At 45.9% G+C, this 18,427-nt stretch overlaps 1 protein-coding gene across 2 annotated transcripts in view; it reads left to right on the top strand.

Annotated features, from left to right (window-relative positions):
- LOC119446793 (coiled-coil domain-containing protein 50) overlaps nt 1–18,427 on the top strand; it is a 70,572-nt gene that overhangs the window by 39,543 nt on the left and 12,602 nt on the right. For both annotated transcript variants that reach the window (XM_049664385.1, XM_049664386.1), the window contains 6 exons: nt 4,592–4,654; nt 7,987–8,125; nt 9,121–9,211; nt 12,495–12,564; nt 16,073–16,242; nt 17,361–17,396. In XM_049664385.1, the coding sequence (XP_049520342.1) occupies nt 4,592–4,654; nt 7,987–8,125; nt 9,121–9,211; nt 12,495–12,564; nt 16,073–16,242; nt 17,361–17,396 (569 nt within the window). The remainder of the gene's footprint in view (nt 1–4,591; nt 4,655–7,986; nt 8,126–9,120; nt 9,212–12,494; nt 12,565–16,072; nt 16,243–17,360; nt 17,397–18,427) is intronic.

Below are 18,427 nucleotides of genomic sequence, written 5' to 3'. Positions count from 1 at the left end.
ACCAGTGAGTTCACCAAGCTCTACTTTTAATTATACCTAATGTATTGCATATCTGAGTTAATTATTTCGCCTAAAGAAACTATGAATTTATGGCTTATCCTTCATGTGGGCGAGTGCCACGGCTCGCCTATAATAGCATTGGAGCGCACTTTTCAACCGGGTTATCATGTAGCGCGATGTATTTTAGTCATTGTGCAATTATATTCCGAGCCGCATTTACCACTTGGGAATGAGATCAGAACTTTGACTGTAACACAACGGCTCCTTTAAAAACGATGAATGCGTGCAGTAATAAAAGTTTTCAAAATGGCATCAGACGGCGTATTCCAACACGCCAATTTCATGCACAGGAGTTAATTTTATGCATGCGGCACTATAATTCAATGCTTCGCTGTCACAGTGAACATCGCATAGTGCGCTACTTATTTACGAAATCTGGCCGCTTCGCTGCAGCTTTAGTAGGGAGTATACTCTAACATCTGCGTTGGTTGGCTCAAACATTCAATTTTTCGTTCAGTGTGGTGATACGTTGCTAATCAAGGGGGTGTTCAGCTGTGTGAGTTAAATGTGCAGGAAAAAAAACGTTCAGTGGGGTCCCATATCGATTAATAAGACGACTTTGACGGCGAAAGCTTTAATGCGTTGACGTCATGTCACTTGCGATTGCGAATTAATTAATTAATTAATTAATTAATTAATTAATAATTTGTCGTAATTGGGTTTAATTGTTTTCTTACTTGCTGTCACGGAGTCTTTAATTGATCCTTATTAGTATGTACTGCTCTTTGGAACTCTTAATTAGTCTTAATTTGGCCTGACCAGTCTTACCACGGAGTCAGAAATTGATGTTAAGTAGTCTCTATTACTGTTGGCAACCCTTAATTACTTTTAATTAATTGTAATTATTTTAGTTACTTGGTTGTTCACTTTAGCTCGCTTTAATAAAGGTGTCGTATGATGTCTGTGTATTGGTCTTGTTAATTACCCTAATTAATCTTATTTAGTCTTTGGGACTCTTGAATTACGCTTAATTATCTTTAGCTACTTGGTGCTAAATTCACTTTTACATGCGTTATTGAACGGTAGAGGTGTAGTATGGCGTTTTCTGATTTTTGCTACTGCAAGTGTTGTCCGCGATGGTCACATTCCGCGACTAATGAAAAGCTTTAAAAGGCGCCGATGTCCATTAACGCGCACGCTCGAGCGCTTATGCTCGAGCGCTTAGCTGTGCTCGACCGCATAGCCCCCCCCCCCCCCCCCCCCCCCCCTGTGACAACGCTAAAAGGGACCCAACGCTATTCTTTTGCAGCAAGGCAACACCTATCTAGACGCACTGGGGAACGAGGTGAGCTTGCTAGGGAGACCGCGCATGCGCAGATTCTGGCACTACTTTTTTACCGGCGCGCTCCGCCGGCGAAAGGCCATCGGTCCGGCGTTCCGAGTTATTTTGTGGGCACCTGTACATTTCGTCTGCTGTTGACGTTCTGATTGTCTGTGTTGCGGTACGCGTCAGAAGGAGACATCCGCCATCAGCCAATGAGCACTTCAGCAACAGACCAAATGGACATGTCCACTAGGCGGACTCTTACAGAATACTTCCCCTGATCTGTCCACTGTAGGTACAGAAAGCGGTAACCCGCCCGGTGGCAGCTAAGGCGTTGCGCTGCTGAGCACGAGATCGCGGGATCGAATCCCGGCCGCATATCGATGGAGGCAAAATGCATAAACGCCCGTGTGCTTGCGTTGTAGTGCACGGTGGTCAAAATTAATCCGGAGCCCTCCACTACGGCGTGCCTCGTAATCAGAACTGGTTTTGGCACGTAAAACCCCAGAAAGAAAGAAGTACAGAAAGCGGTGAGGCGGACAAGTTGGAAAGGGAGAGTGGGGATACCCTTATTTATTCCAGTCAGGACTCCCGTGTCCGAAGCAGCCATGCAAGGGCATTCATTTTCGTTCAGGATTCAAGGAAGCTTTGACTTGGACGGAGTGAAGACGGCAACAATATTTGTTCAGTCCATTGTTTATTTGGTCCCTACCACGCGCTGATTTAGGCAGCGTGTTGACGCCGGTGCGGGACTATTCGAACAGCTTACCTGGAAACGTTACATACTTCAAATGTGGCTGTAGGTTTTACGTACACGCTTGTGCTGACTCAGCAGCCGCCTCCTCCTCTTTCTTTATCCTGCGGTTGTCCTTATCACTGTCTTGTTCCGCCTGTCCAGCTGTCCAGCCTACATTCCTGGCTGCACTTAGGAAAGCATACACTTGCGCGGTGATCCTTCAGCTGTTCGTGCGATCATGATCATATATGATCATAGCAGCATCATATAGGTAAGGCCGGAGGGCGCGATGGCTTTGGCTGTTGGGCGTTGTCCAGTCAGTGTAGTTAGATAAAAGAGGAAAAGGCGCAGTAATTGTTCTCACCACGCGTCGCCTGAAAGAGCGCGCTCGCTCATTCTGTGAGCTGAGCTTCTGTGCGAGCCCACTTCGGTCATTGCTCTTGCAGGCGACCCTCGCACTGGTGGGGAGCATCGGCTTTTTCCAGCGCAAGTATCGCCAAGAGTCATCGCACTAACCGCGTTTCCAACGTACAGTCATTGCACCCAGTCGTCGTGAGGCTTGCTATATGCGGGCCGAGCCTGGGCACGGCACGAGATCCGTATCGAAATTTGTCGCGAACGAGAGCGGTAACAAAAGAGGAGAGGCGGTTGCCGGCAGCAGTCTGCGCATTGCACTGCGTAAACCCGTATGCGACTCCAAGGTCGGCTCCTTAATGAGCCGCCAGGTTCTCCCTCTGTGTCTGCCCTCCTCGCGTGCTCTTTCTTATTCGGAGGGTCATCCGTCATCAACTCCGTGCCACCCAGGAGCGCACATTATGTGGCCGCCTGTCGACACGCTTTGTGTGTCCGGCGCGCCCCGCTTCTCTCGGCATAAATGACCCAGCGCGGTTCTCGGCGCCGTCTATTTTGTTCCCGTCTCTGGAGCAGACGGCGGTGATGAATGCTAGATTGTTTTATACGACAATGGTCGGGGCTGGGCGTCGCGCCCTGGCTGCGCCTTTTTTTAGATGGCGCGCACTATCGAGAAAAATTAGTGGACCTGACTGGTCGTGGGCATGCGTGCTACGCTTCGGTATCGGGCACGTATTGATGAAGGGAAATGCCTGTGCACTCAAGACACGCAATGTTATACGAAGTAAAACGTTGCTGCATTACCATGACATCTGATTATTGTGCAATTATGTTGTGTACATTCTTTTGCTGCTTTCTGTGTCGAACTGTCAGTGTTTCTCTCAACTACAGGACATCTCTGCATCCCCCCCTCTCTCCCTCCCTCTCTTATTAACGCGACAACGTTAAGGGCCCCGTGTCGCAGGAAATCCGGCGTCGGTGTCGGCATAAGCGCCGGCGTCCGTGGCACAGCAAATCATCCCGAACCACCCCGACTACGCATGCCCTCCGCGTGCGCAGAGGCGTTAGTGAACAAAATTGAATTTCTTAAAGTAAAATCCGTAAGAAGAATCATAAAGTACGATTTAACTACAACCTACAGACATGATAGCGTCGGATTGTAATTTCAATGTACGAGAAAACGTAATTCTCTTACGAGGAAACTCAAACACTAACCCCCTTTCCAGCATTTCTACCATACCAACAGCGGCGCGTCCGGGTAGGTTACTTGCGTAAACACCATCCAGATGGCGCTCGCCTCCTGAGCAGCGTAAAACAGTAGCGGCGCGCAGAGGCGAAGGTGGAGAAAAAAGAAAGCTGCAGCTGCCGGGAAGCCTGACAAGCATTCAGGGATCTTTGAATGCTATCGCGTTTCACTCTTAAAGGCGAAGCTTAACCGTCCTCCAAATTTTTCGTAATTTTTTATTTTATTGCGATAGTAATTATATGGACACTCCAAGTGCATTTCTGCCGTCGTCGTCGCCGTGAGGTTCCGTATAAAGTCCAACGGCGATAAAACAGTCGCCGCGCGCCGTATGCTGTATGTGCGAGTGAACGGAGACCGAACGCGCGGCGGCGAGCAAACGCGAAGTCTTCGGTCGTGCGAAAGGGCTGTGGGGAGATGGGACGGAGGGAGGGGAGGCGACGTTTAGCTGCGGCACCAAACGCGTATCTTGCGACCGGGCGCAAGGGGTACTGGACTGCGTACTTGCCAGCAACTGCGTACTTGTATACTTTGCGCGGCTGAGGGCTGTCGCGCACCGTATCTTGAAAGCAATCACCACATGGCACTTACCTTTGTATGCGCTGTGCTTTCGCCGCTCAATTTTCGTTGAAGCGATAGACCGCGCGAACCTTCGGTCGCTTCTGCTGCCGCGATTGGTCACGCTAGCGTTTTGACAGTGGCTGTCTGCGGTCATCGAGTGTGATCTATTCACGTTTGCTTGTGCGCGCTGACACGATGCTTGGTAATTCAGTTAGTAATCGAATGTGTCCAAGTTTATGCAGCCAATAAAACTACTATCCTTACTCCGTACAGCTCTCTACTAGTAAATTTGCTGTCGCACTTGATGCTTCGCCTTTAGGGCGAAACTGCGACTTTTTTTTATTTTTCTTATCTCAGTTCTGCTCTCTGTTTCCAGTGTGCAAGGAATGGCTGGTGCGAGAGGATGGCGTCCTGGCTTACCGGCTGCAGTCGCAAGAGAGTATGTCGTGACCTTACCTCTTCTGCCTGCTTTGATGCGCAAGCGTGTTAGTGTGTTCTGCTTCTCTTCCATGCATAATGAATGGAAAAAAAAGGAAGAACTTAATTTGTGCAATTTTTAATACAAGATAACAATCATCGCGTCTGAGTTGTCCACATACAGATATTAGAGAGTTTAGGTTAGGGGACGCAAGCCTTACCCAAGCGTTATAGGGGACGCCAGCCACCGGGCGTACAGAAGAACCCAAAACCAGCACAAAAGAGCGCGAAGGGCCCACAATGGACTTGGGTCCCCTAACAAGTTTCGCGCTCCCTTATCCTATAGGATTTTGTTGGTGCCCGTGTGACAAAACTCTCTGATGGCCAGGGGCACAACATATTTGTCGGTGGGGCTCCTCTCTTCTTGATCGTGAAGTGTTTGCTCCTTGTCTGCGGAAAGCAGTAATAAGGGAAATGAGTTTGAGTCAAGATTTCAATTCAGACCAAGAGAAATGAGTTGATTGTTTTCAGTGAGAGAACAGACTTTGTTGCATTACAAATGTTTGCTAAATTGTGGCTTCTTAGATCTCTCGATCTTGAACACTCTAAGTTGCTATTGACTTACACAACTGTAAATGTTACAAAGAATACAGGCTGAACATACAAGGAATCTGTAGTGAATTGTGCAATTGATTTAAGAGACACAAAAGAAAAATCTTAAGCCGAGTTGAATTGGTAGACCATAGTTCCCGAAAAGCAAGATGATACGTCGTGTTGTGATCGTAGGTTTAGCAGGCTTATAAATTATGAAAATGCTATAGAAGATGATGCCACCTGGAATTCGCCCACTGTCTCTCCGTGATATGTCGTGGATTTTGGCAGCATCTGCGCGGAGGCTAGATAACTGTTTATCAATAACCAAAGACTCAACTAGCAACTTCTAACAACTTTCTCTGCACAAACAATGTCATACATAACACTTGAAAATACTCTGAAATTCTAGAAGTGACACAGACGTACTGTGGCGCCTGTGGTTCATGTGCGAAATAAATAACTAAAACAAGAAAACGTGAGGCTTCTTTTCGCCCACTATTAGGCAGCCTTTTTGTTCCAAGGACATGCAAAATGAATTGTTTAAATAATATTTCAGAATGTGTAAAGTGATGCTGTCTTCCTTTTAAACGCACTAAGCTGTGAAAACAACGCGATCACAACAAATGCAACAATGCAGATTGCCAGGCTCTATTGATGGGCAGCACTTTAAATACTCTTAGTGGTCAAAATTAATCCGGAGTATCCTACTACGGCTTGCCTCGTAATCGTATCGTGGTTTTGGCACGTAAAACCCCAGAATTAAATTTTTTAGGCTCTATTGATGGTGGTGGTGATGACCAGCGACCTAAATTTTCTCTCCTGGTTGACGAATCTCAATGACTCTTCCGCCCATATCCCAAAATGGAGTGTTGGGTTACAATGTCACGATTGTGACGGCCAGAAACACACCGACCCCGACTGTCCCTCTCGCTATCCCATCGAAACCGCTCCAAAAGATCTTGAGGAGGACTGCATGGTTTCCTTTCTGCACTTACCTCCTGAAACCTCGCTCAGCAGCTGCGAACACTGACTGAATACCCCGAAAGACGCCGCCCGCAGCACTTGTCATGTTTGTCACACAGGTTCAACCATGCGTGCACATTTTTTTTTTTTTTTTTTCTCTCTCTCGTGTGTGAAACCACAAATCAGGTGTTCGCCGCTATCCGTGAATTTTGATTTTCTAGTTGGCAGGTGTTCCCATTCTGTATACTGTTAATATTTTGTTCCGTCAAGCACAAGCAGTCCCCCCAAAAGTTACAGAGGCGCTTAAGTCTCCTTACGTGTATTGAATTCGAAAGTATTATGACTCTTCCGCGCGATACTTTTCGCTTGGTCATGTGCTCGAATTGTGCAAAGTCAATTTCTTGGGTGTGGGCCAGGTCGGTTTTAATTGACATTGAAACGTGACGTCATCACTTGGTCACGTGGGTTTTGGTACCATCGAATGTTAACGACGGACGGACGCCAAATTTTCCGCTTCATGGGGCATATATAGTGCTTTCGCATTAAACTTTAGGGATGCGGTGATCTTCCGTGCGTACAGCCTGTGTTTGGGCATAACTGCAGCGGCCGGACGTAATCCATTTGAACCAAATAAGCTTTGGTTTAACATCTTGCGTCTTTAGACGAGCAGAAAATTGGCGCATTAGTTTTGATTCGTCGTCAGGGACAGCGCTAAAGACAAAGAAAACGACTTTTACAAACACGGACACGCAGCGCCGCTCGCGCCGTGTTTGTCGCCTTGTTTCTTTTTGTCACTTGCGCTGCTCCAACCGTGATTCCATTGCTTAAATCGCGGCAACCGAAAATTGCGCAGATCGGCATGATACGCTGCAGGTACCCGACACGCTCACGGAGCGGGTCGGAAGTGACGCGCATGCGAATGTCGTCAGGATGAGGCCGTACCACTCGCGTTAGTTTGTGGTATCTCGCATGCTGTCAGGCCCGTTGTTTCTATCGCGTTTTTCTTTTTCTTTTTTCCTGTTTCGCGCGTCGCTGCAACGTTTGTGGCACAGCTGCTTAGCCATCGATACGATGCTTTTTGTGTAGAGCTGGGCGAATATGTGAAGATAGTGATCCCGTTCTCTCGACACTTCCCGTGTCAGCGTTCATAACTGCTGCTAAGTTCAGGAGGCGTGCAGTTATGCAAGACTCTTGGAACCCATCATTGAGAAATTTAACTGATTTGCTGACACCTCACATTCCCTTGAAGTATACATTTCTGCCGTACTCGAAGAACTGCTACACTAAGTTGCGCTGTGGAGTGCCTGTCTTAAACTGTTATCTTCATATATGTGGTCTGGCGCCTTAATTACGCCATTTGTGCCCATTTTGTGGTGATAATGAGACCATAGATCACTTCTTCTTATCATGCCGTCGTTTCTCGTCAATCGGTGAAAAGATTTTAGGACCATTTCACTGTATTGGATTAAACCTTGCCATTATTCCTGATATTCTTTCTTTGGGAGCTTCTTCTCTAGAACATGGTCATATGGATGCCTGCGCAGCTTTGGGAATAAGTTTCTATCTGGATCAGGACGATTTCCTTGCAAAATTCCTCAAACTTTGTTATTCAAATGTTCTTTTGATCTTATCAAACTTTCTCATTGGTGTTTCTTTTCAATTAATGCTTCTTTTTAGATTTGGCTCTAACTCATCCGATTATCAATGGCCAATCACCCGTAGTGGGTACGAGCCATGCGTACAGGCGTTCGCTCCGAGCTGACCGCTTTGCTGTAGTGCCTACTTTCTGCTTTGCAGTCAATCAGCGGTACAACCTGAACCGGACAAACAACCAGCTTCTGCGTGCCGATCTCCCCGTGGCAAAGACAGTGCAACGCACTGAGGAGGAAGAGGCTGACTTCATCCGCCGCACCTACGAGGAGATGCTAAAGCAGCAGTGAGTCTGTGCCCGTTTTTTGCGGAATGGCTGACAAGCCTGGTGTATGTGGTCTCGATTTAAAGCCTGGTCAACGACGATTTTATCCCAGATTTTGCCCAAATTTTACTATTGTGGAATGCTGTTTATGCGAGCCTACTTAATTTAGATTTCCGATACATTCGAAACGACGCCGTGCACGGGTCCGGGGTCCCGTTTTAATCACGTATATCACAGTTTGCAAAAACACCAGGTAATTTCAACTCTTGAACGTCAGCACTGGTCAGTTCTAAGAGACCGCGCCCACAACCACGCTTCCGATAGCAGCGTACCAGTTACCCACGTGGCGCTAGGACTCGGCGCCGCGCCGGCCCCAAATGCTGCTAGCACGGAAATAGTCGCTGAACCATTTTTCGGACGCCCGATTTTTCGGGTGCCTGATTTTGCAGATGCCTGATTTTGCGGGCCTTCACTATCAATTCGGACTTAACCGCGGCTCTTTTATCTTCTTTCGGAATATGTTCACACAATTGTCGTGTGAACACATTCGACAATTCACGTATTACTGTACGTCGTTTAGCCTGAAAAACTCATTAATTTCATGTGTTACTCTGGCAGCTCGAAATGTTTGTATAATTATTTTCCATCGACTTCCCTCCATTCCAAGTATGCTACTAGGCGGATAACTTGGCTGGCTTATAATACCTGTATCATAAAAAGTAAATCATTTGATTTGATGGATGCGACGTTTCTTTTTTTTTTTTGTAACATGTTTTTTGGCATGTTACTGAGGCGCATGCTCTGAAACTGTCAATGAGCCAGTTCTGCTAACAAAAATACAAAATTTATCAGCACAACTGTTTTCAATCTGTAAAGCTTGAAAACCTGTGTCTCCAACTCTGTTTCAAAATGTTTCTGCACATTTCTACTTTGAATGGTGTCAATCTGCTGTGCCTTACAACGCGGCAAACAGTACTCATTTGTAATGTGTCTGTCGTCCTGTTTTTCTCCACTAGGGAAGAGCATGATGCCAAGGTTGCCCTGGAGTTACAACAGCAACTGCAGAGGGAAGCAGCCTTGCATGCAGCTGCACAGGAGGAAGACCAGGTGAGACTGTTTTTGCATGTCTCTCCTAACCTTTAGCTTAACACTCCTGCTACATGGGGACCTTAAAGCTTTTTAGATAAAGCTCTGTGTCATTTTCATGCATGCTTAACCTAAACCTGGTACACTATCATGCCTTGTGCATGGACTGCACTTAGAAAACTTAGTGCAGACCCATTTTAGTTATAATGAAAGGTTCCTAAGGGGTATAATTCAACTCTTAATTTTATATTAAAAAAAAGGAAAGGAAAAGGACTCTGCTTACTACTGGCAATATCTTGCTTGATAATTTAGCTGAATGAAGCTTGGCAGTGGTTCCTGCCTTATACTCATGCAGTTGCTGCACGTGTCATTTATGCAGCCTTTATGGCTTGTTATATGCCCGAACAGCCTATATATGTGTGCTCAATGTTTGTGTCATTATAACACAGTAAAAAGTATGTTATTCTTACTTGGAGAAATATTTATGATGGAGTCCTCTACACACTCCACCATTTTGCGAGGGTTGCGGCTAAGACCCCTATTAAGCTTATTTAGGGGGCTAACAGAATATCAGCTGCTGACTGCTAGGTTTGGTGGTTCAGTAGCTTTTTTGGCTCCTGTTAGTGTGACCTCCATGGCGTTTCCTGCAGGCAGCGCTTTAATTCCAGATATGGTGGGGTATAAATTGGCAAATAGTAAGGCATATATAGCACGTTGGTGCATGTGGCACCCACAGTGTAGTCACAAAGGCATTAGCATTATATTAAAAGGAGCACTGACATGACATTTATTATTTTCTATTTTACTGGAATTAAAGGGCCCGTCACCAGGCCACATAGAAGATTTTGGTTATACGGTGGAAGTTATGTGCCCTCTTATGAGCGTTCTACCACAAGAATTTTTCAAATTGGTTCAATAATAGCCGAGATAGAAATATTTCAGTGCCGCTAACCCATGATTTCAGGAGGCGAGCGCCACCGCCAACAAGGACACTCTGTTCACTTGCCCCATCTAGTCTCCGCAAGGGAAATTCCTTCCCTGCGTTCTCTCTTCTTCTTCTTTCTTTTTTTTTTTTTTTTACAGCGAAGCTTTCAAAGGCTACGTTCCAGGAGATCGCGTCCGTGTACACCGGCAGTAGGCAACAATCTTGTGGCGTTTCGTTTTGTGGTGTCTCGTTCACTTGGTATATACCAAAATTGGCATGGAAGGGTACGAATGTATGACTAACATGATTGATAGGTTATGGCATCAATAACATCACATGCTCGTCAGTTACGTCACGATTAACGATCGTAAAATCATGTGTGGCGCATACCCGCATCAATTGCGACAGCAAATTGATAGAGAGCTATAGGGAGTAAGGATAGTAGTTTTATCGGCTGTATAAGCTTGGGCACATTCGCTTACTAACTGAATTAACAAGCATGGTGTCAGCGCGCACAAGCAAACACTCGATGACCGCACACAACCGCTGTCAAAACGCTGGCATGAGCAAGTGTGCCAGCAGCAGCGAGCAAAGGTTCGTGTGGTCTATCGTTTTCACGGGAACTGAGCGACGAAAGCACATCGCATACAAAAGTAAGCGCCGTCTTGCAAATCGCTTTCAAGATAAGGTGCGTGCGACCGCCCGCCGCTGTGCAAAGTACAAGTACGCAGTTGATCGCAGAGCAGAATCCGCACCCCTCCCTCCCGCGCTGCCTTCCCGCTTTCCTCCTTTCGCCTGCGAGATTCCCGTTCCCCTTGCGCCCGGTCGCAAGATACGCGTTTGCTGCCGCAGCACAACGTCGCCCCCCCCTTCCCTCCCATCCCCTCACGGCCTTTCGCACAATGGAAGACGTCGCGTTTGCTCTCGTCGTGCGTTCGCTCCCCGTGAAAGCGCGCTCTGCTTGCGTGCTTTCACGCGCACATACAGCATACGGCGCGTGGCAAAGATTTTATCGCCCTTGGACGACGGCAGAAATGCGCTTGGAGTGTCCATATAATTGCTATCGCAATAAAACACGCAGACATTCAGTTTTAACAGCGAAGCTGTTCTAGCTAACCGTAAAAAGTGTCGCCTGCTGCCGCAAAACCTCACCGAGCTATGACGTCACTGCGTTGCCTAGCAAACACCTCGCGGAGCAGCGTGTGCCTTGCCTCCTCTCCGTGGCGTGCACATGTTGCCTTGACAGGGGACATTAAGGAGAGGGAAGGGAAGCATGCTCGGGAGAGGGAAAGAGAAAATGAGAGCGAGATAAAGAAATTGTAGCAGCACCAACGAGGCAACGCGCAGAGCTGCTGCCTATGCTGCCCGCATTGCCTAGCCACGCATGCGCTGAAGCTGTAACGATGACGTCGCCTCGCGTTGCCTAGTAACTTGCCGGACACAGACACGGCTCCGCCAAGCACCCGCCAGCTGCACGCTACTGCCATGCTCCGTGACGTCATCCCGGCGTGTTGTCTGCTGCGCGCCGCCCGTACACTGTGCATAGCTTTCGCCCAGTGTGCATGCGCTTGGCTTCGGAGTTTGCCATAAAAGGGGCTGCGCCTAGTCGTTTCAACTTTCACTAGGTATCGAGCGGCTAGCTTCCAACGCGTTCGGTGTCGGCAAGCAACAGCGTTCTTGGCACTGTTCCAACCTTGCTTAGCCTGCCTGCGTTTGTGGCATGCCAGGAACGCTGTCACTCGTAGGCGCCGACGCGTCCAGCGCTAGTCACGCGAAATGTCGCGAAAGGAAAGGTACCTCCGGAAATGATCGCTCGAGAATACCTTCCCTACATGCGTAGTTAAGTTAAACCAAGTTAAGACCTAGCAGCAACCAAGTTAATACGTAGCAGTAGCAGCCAGTAAGACTTGAGGATCGACAGTTTCGCTGTGCCTAAGCTTTGCATGCCCGAATGCAAACTTGCCCGTTTTTTTGTATTTTATTATTTCTCTAAACATTAATTCGTCTATTGAAGCAACAGATTACACAATTAACAGATGTTGCCCTTGAATAATTCTCAAAGTGTCATGTGTCACTATGAGCGACGTCGCAGCATAGACATGTACATAGGCGCACTTGCTGATATACGTCATCCCTCCGTCTTGGAGTGCGATGCCCTCGAGGAGAAGGGCGAACGGCATTTAGTTTGAAATTTAACCTGTTCCCCTGGCACGTAGCGGTGTTATAATTAGCAGACACTATCGTTAGCACGCATTGTATGCACTGCACTTGTCAGCTCAAACTGGCCAAACCTGGTGAGGGGCCCTTTTAAAAAAATTCAGTCCTGCAATTTGATGCCTGTATTCCTTTACAAGTACTCCCTTGTTCACTGTGCTGCAGAGACTTGCTGTGGAGTTGCAGAGGAGAGAGCTGCCCAAGAAGCTGGACAGGATAGAACGGAGACGCAGAGGTTTGTTACTGATTGATTCACACGGCTGTGACATCCAACAGCAACAGTGTGGCTGTGAGAGATGCCGTAGTGGAGGTCTCCGGATTAATTGTGACCATCTTCGGTTTGCTAACACACACCAAAATCTAAATACTTCAGTGTTTTTTTGCATTCTGTTTACATGGGAATGTGGCAGCCCATGGCAACCTTGCGCTCTGCAGCGGAACACCAGAGCAACCAAGCCAGTGTTGCTGACAGATATTTCTTGCGGCTCATTTTCTGTAACCATGCTGTTTTCTCATGTACGCTATGTACCGTCTCTTTCAAGTGAAGCAGCTTTCCTCTGGTGTAATGAAATGGCTGTAATTGAATATAGTGCTAGTGTGGGGGCAGAATAAAATTTTAAATGAATACAATTAAACTTTGATATCACGAACTTCAGTATAACGAAATTCTTGATATTCTTGGTAGTTAACTTTTTTTAACTTCTTGTCCATAGAACACCACTTATTTTGAACCACAATATAACGAAGTATGTTTATATACGATTTCAATATAGCGAAATTTCACTGCCTGTGCAAAGGAATACCGAGAAAAATATTTGCCGTGGTTGAACGGGATTAAAGCAAGTTTGTTGAGCGATAGCACGGTCTTACTTGTTTTGGGAAAGGACATAGACGCTGCTCGGCGCCGTCAGCAACTACCGCATCTATTGCACCACAAGACAACACACAGACGCTGCTCGGCGCGGCAGCAGCAGCGAGCGAATTGACGTTCGTGCTGCATCTCGCTTCAACGCAAACTAAGCATCGAAAGCACAGCGCATATGAAGCTACCAGCACTCCGCGCACTTTGTCCACATCGCAGATCGCTTTCAAGATATGGGCGCCCACGCGGCGTATGCAGCAGCCTCCGGTACTGGCCGGCTAAGTCCCAGTTTGACCTTGCCTGAGCTTGAAGGTCAGATTTACGGAACCAGACGTTTTATGGGTTTGTAACTGGAGCAGTTATGGAAAATTCCACGTACGCGGATTACATGCGAAATTACAAATTACGCGAAATTACATGCGGCTGCTTGCACACGCCCCACAAATCGCACGCCGCGCGACCGAGAGCGAAAGTCGAAGCAGAGCAGTGTCATGTTCCGTATAAAATCCAAGTGCGATAAGATCATACCGCGCCCTGCACGCTGTATGCTTTGAGTGCGAGTAAAAGGGTGTGAGGTTGAGCCGAGAAGAAAGGGGAGAAAGGGAGTGGGGGCAGGTTGGAGTCACTGGTTGGCGTCTACTTTTCTAGCGCGGCCATGGCTACGCATGGCTGTCAGCGTGGCTGTGCGCATACACAGCCCACACGCCCTGTTTTAGAGGTGAGATGGCGTGGCATCGTGCGCTGTCTTCCCGCGCGTTTAGTGCTGGAGGTTGCGTCATATCGAGTTCCGGAGATGCGTTGAGGCAGGAGGCAGACCAAGAATTTGCTCCCCGCTGCCGGCGCTTTTCATGATTGCGTCGTCCCACTGCCGGCGACACTATCAGCAGGGGGGCGGAGCGGAAGCGAAAGCATGGCTGGCCTCGCTTTAGATATCGTCGACACGGCATGAAACCGCATCTTTCGTCGCCAACTGTCAAATTCAACGAAATTTTTTCTCATTCAAATTTGCTTTTTCCGATTGCCTGATAATTCTGAACATTTTGCGGCCCCTTCCGTTGTAAATAATATTCATCGGCAACTGTACTTATTTGCATGAAATATCAAATAGTATAACGAAATTTAGATATAACTAAGCAAATGGCCACTTTACCGACTTGTATCGAGGTTCAGCTGTATTTCAACGGTATACTAAGCATAACAGTGCTGACCTGATGTCAAAATGTTAGCGTAGTGATTTCCTGTTGAAAAGCCTTCTGTTCAGCAACATTCTGCATGTTTATGCCATATGTACCATTTATTTAGGATTATTAGGCTTATGAAGTTTGCTACTTTTTCTGCCAGTGCATTCACCTTTAACGTGACAGATTTCACGATTGGCCTTGTTTTCTGAAATGCTTTGTAACGCTACGAGAGCACAAATTTAAAGCTGCTGTTGATAGATTTGGCATTTGGTACAGAAGCAACTGCTATGTTTATACTTTTTTACCCGTGAATGCACTTTGGAATTTGTGGAGAACTTTGAACCCATGTGACAAGGCGCAGCACAAAAAGTGGAGGCTAGTTTGTTCTTGCTGTCCTGATACTTAGTTTGCTTTTCAGGAGTTTTATTTTAACCTGTGAAAGCTGTTCTCTAATGACAGTATGATGCTATAGGAAGAGATGCAAGCGGACATTTAGGGTCATGAATCATGCAGGTTTTAAGTCATATGTACAGTTAATCAATACAAATATGGCACATAATTGGTGAGAGCTGCTTGAGCTTTTTATTTGATATTTTCTAGCTTTTCACCATGTGGCATTGTTTGTCGCTATGTCTTTACTTTTTGATTCAGCTACACATTTGGCACCAATGAGAGTTACATGTGACCCCTGGTGGCACTGCTACTAGGTATACTAGGCCAATAGCATATGGCCCTGATTGTGATCAGATGTCGCTCAAAAAATTAACGGTAATATTGTATTTAAGTAGCCACTAAAAAAAATGTAGAAGTCTTGTTTAGAACAAAATACTCTCAAAAAGACAGAATTTTTTTCTTTATGTAATGCTGAACAATGAGTTATTCCATATTTTCAGAAAATAAAACCTGGAACTATTGAACACAACAGATAACTAACAGGTGCCATTACTTGCCATTTCAATCAACACTATTTTTAGGTTGCACTTCGCTCGTTCAGTCTTGTTTTTTCGTAGTATTCATGTCACTGTCTCTATTTTCTTGCACAATAATGAGCAACCTCACCAACTATGCTCAGTTTCAAGCATTGTTAAAACTATAGAGTAACGAAGTAGGAAGCAGTATTCATTGTTTTGCTAAGTCTTAATCACATTCGGCTCATTGTCTGCAGACATTTTCTCACTGAAGACACTTTTATGGGCATGTAAGTATTTTTTTTTTTTTTGGTCCATCTGTGATTGGTTATTTTCTTGCATTTTTTTTTTTTTTAGAGACACTTCACCTAAGAGACACTGCACCTAATTCAGAACCAGAGATACTCTTGGGCCAGTATTTTGTAGCGATGCATTATGCATTATTCTATACTAGTCTTTATCATCAACGACTCACGGCCGGCTAATCCCATTGTAACGTGAGCAGACTGTCGCTCTGACCACTGACCAAGTGCGAAAGCACGAAAAGGCACTAGCATCAGAAAGGCATCGCTACAAAATACCAGCCTTGCTTGTTGCTTCTCTTTTAACGTGTCTATAGTTTTATTTTGGCATAGTGTTGGCAAATGAAGTCTCTGACCTACGAAGTCTTGCATGAGTACAAGCATCTTGCTCATGAGTGAGCCTCTTTAAAATGTCGGCATCAATGAAATGTTGCTATTTGCTTTTCAAGGTAGTTTTATGCCACCCATGTTTTCTTGAATCTCTCTGCAGATGATGCACTACCTTCAGTGCTGAAGAGGCTTTCGATTGGCGAGGACACTTCTGGTGCCTTCTTTGATGACAGTGAAAGCAGGGATGAGGACTTCTCGGACTTCTGTCTGCAGCCACCCCCTGGACTCAGTGGGGAGGACCTCAGGAAGTTCCAAGAAGAACAGGATGCGGTATGCGTTATAGATAAGGCTTCTGTGGCATTTCCATTGCTATATTTATTCATTTAATTTACCCTTATTGCTGTTCATGCATTAAAAAAAGCAGGCATTAAGTAAAGAGCTTCTAGGTCTAAAATCGTAGACTAAGTGGTCTACTGAAGTAATGAATGCTGACATACAGCAAGCACAGATTCCCTGAGGTTTTAAAGCAAAGCTTTCGCTGCCTTGCAACTCACTTTGTGGTAGTGTGTGGCATTTGCACTTGTGTCACGGGGCCAAAATGCATTCTCAAAGGCAAGAACAAGTAAATTGCCAGGCAGGCATATATTTGCTGTGCTGCAGAACATGGTGGAGAACTTCAGCAGGTGCTGTGTTGTGCCAACATGTCCCACCTGTGTATAGTTTGAAAACCATCTGAGGAGTTCGAGCACAATGCTAAATCTTGCTGTTGCTGTCAATGCTTCGCCCTCTGGACAAAACTGCCAGTCTTTTTTTTTTTTCCAGCTTGTGAGGGATGTTTATATTCCCAAGGATACTAGTTGAGGGGGTTACGTCAGTAAAACCTGTACTGTATACGAGGGGTTTAAGCTTTTTCTGTGGATAAGGGGCCTCACCTTTGTTGGCCCTCACTTTTAGCTTTCCTGACCACTTCCCACCACCCACTGCCTTTCTTGCAAAAATCACTTTCAACGTGACTTTTCAGTAATCTTTATTGTTATAAACACCCGCTGGTCGTTGCTTAGTGGCTATGGTGTTGGGCTGCTAAGCACGAGGCTGCGGGATAGAATCCTGGCCACAGCGGCCGCATTTCAATGAGGGCGAAAAGCGAAAACACCCGTGTACTTAGATTGCATGTTAAAGAACCCCAGGTGGTCGAAATTATTCCGGAGCCCCCCACTACGGCATGCCTCACAATCAAATCATGGTTCTGGCATGTAAAACCCCATCATTTTTTATTGTTATAAACATTTTCTTAAGTTGTTCTTGCGGGTAACTCAGGCATCAACAACAACAACAAAAAAACACGGGACTTTTTTTCCTTGCAATTTCGTGTGGCAATTGTGTGGCTTCACTACACATCCTTCCAGGGCAGTTCAATACCAATATATTTTCTTCCTTATGACTTGCAGGAGCTAGCAAGGCTTCTTCAGGAACAGGAAACGAAGGTAAGCAATGATTTTTACTTATTTGCCGCCATTAACATCACAGTGTAGAACAGTTCACAAAGAGCGGGTTGGCATTTCTGCATTGCTCAAATATTTGTAGTGAAGGCAAGTATCAAACATAGAATTGAGATTTTTGCTCCTGGTATTTTGATTAGCCTTTGGCTAATTTGACTCTGGTTATTTGATATTTTGGTTAAATCGATCCTTACCAAAGGTCCCAGCTGGCACCCATGCATTTCTGTGGGCCCAAACTTTCGTTATTTTTATCCTAAAATTGGGCTTTGCCGGATAATTTGAATTTGATGAGTCAGCATTCACACACCTGACCCATATGGTGACCCCAATAGCGACTCCTTTAATGGTGGCATGTTCTCTGGAGGTTAGGAGACAGTAAATGTGTTGCACATCAAATTTTCCATCAAAAATGCCTATTTCTGGCCTGCCCTAGGAACATTTCCGAGCAATGACAGTAGCTGACAATGTTTGATTTACGGTATTTGCCCGATTCTAACGCGTGGCTTTTGTTTTTGATGAAAATTAGGTCGTAGATTGCCTGCGCGATGCATTCGGGCACAAAACCAAGGACATGTTTGCGGCATTTGTATGCTTTACAGCATAACACAGCGGTGTGTTTGGGCATTTTTTCCGGATCTTGTTTGATTCAACCTGCTGGATAATTCAATCAGTTTCGTCAGTCCTGTCAGGGTTGAATTAACGGAAGTTGACTACATGTATGTCCTAATGGCCTAGAAATCATCAATTGTATTCTGTAAAAAAAAAAGTATGATTGTACGTATACAGAATATCTGTATTCCTACACATACGTTTTTCACTGGTGGTAAGTGTTAGCTACACGGCAAATTTGTTTACTGCCTTGCATGCTGTGGTGCATGTATTTTGCGACGCCAAGTGTAATTTTTCGTGTACTGTTCTCCTAACTTGTAATGCATTGCTTACATGCAGAGGTGTATTTTCCATGTTCTACTAAATGCTTCATAAAAATGGTGGTTGGGTATAAATGGCTTTTTGAG

This window comes from Dermacentor silvarum, chromosome 3 (genome assembly GCF_013339745.2).
Source record: "Dermacentor silvarum isolate Dsil-2018 chromosome 3, BIME_Dsil_1.4, whole genome shotgun sequence".
Taxonomy (NCBI): Eukaryota; Metazoa; Arthropoda; class Arachnida; order Ixodida; family Ixodidae; genus Dermacentor; species Dermacentor silvarum.
The sequence above is the reverse complement of the archived record's forward strand: the minus strand, read 5'-3'. Positions and strand labels throughout refer to the sequence as shown.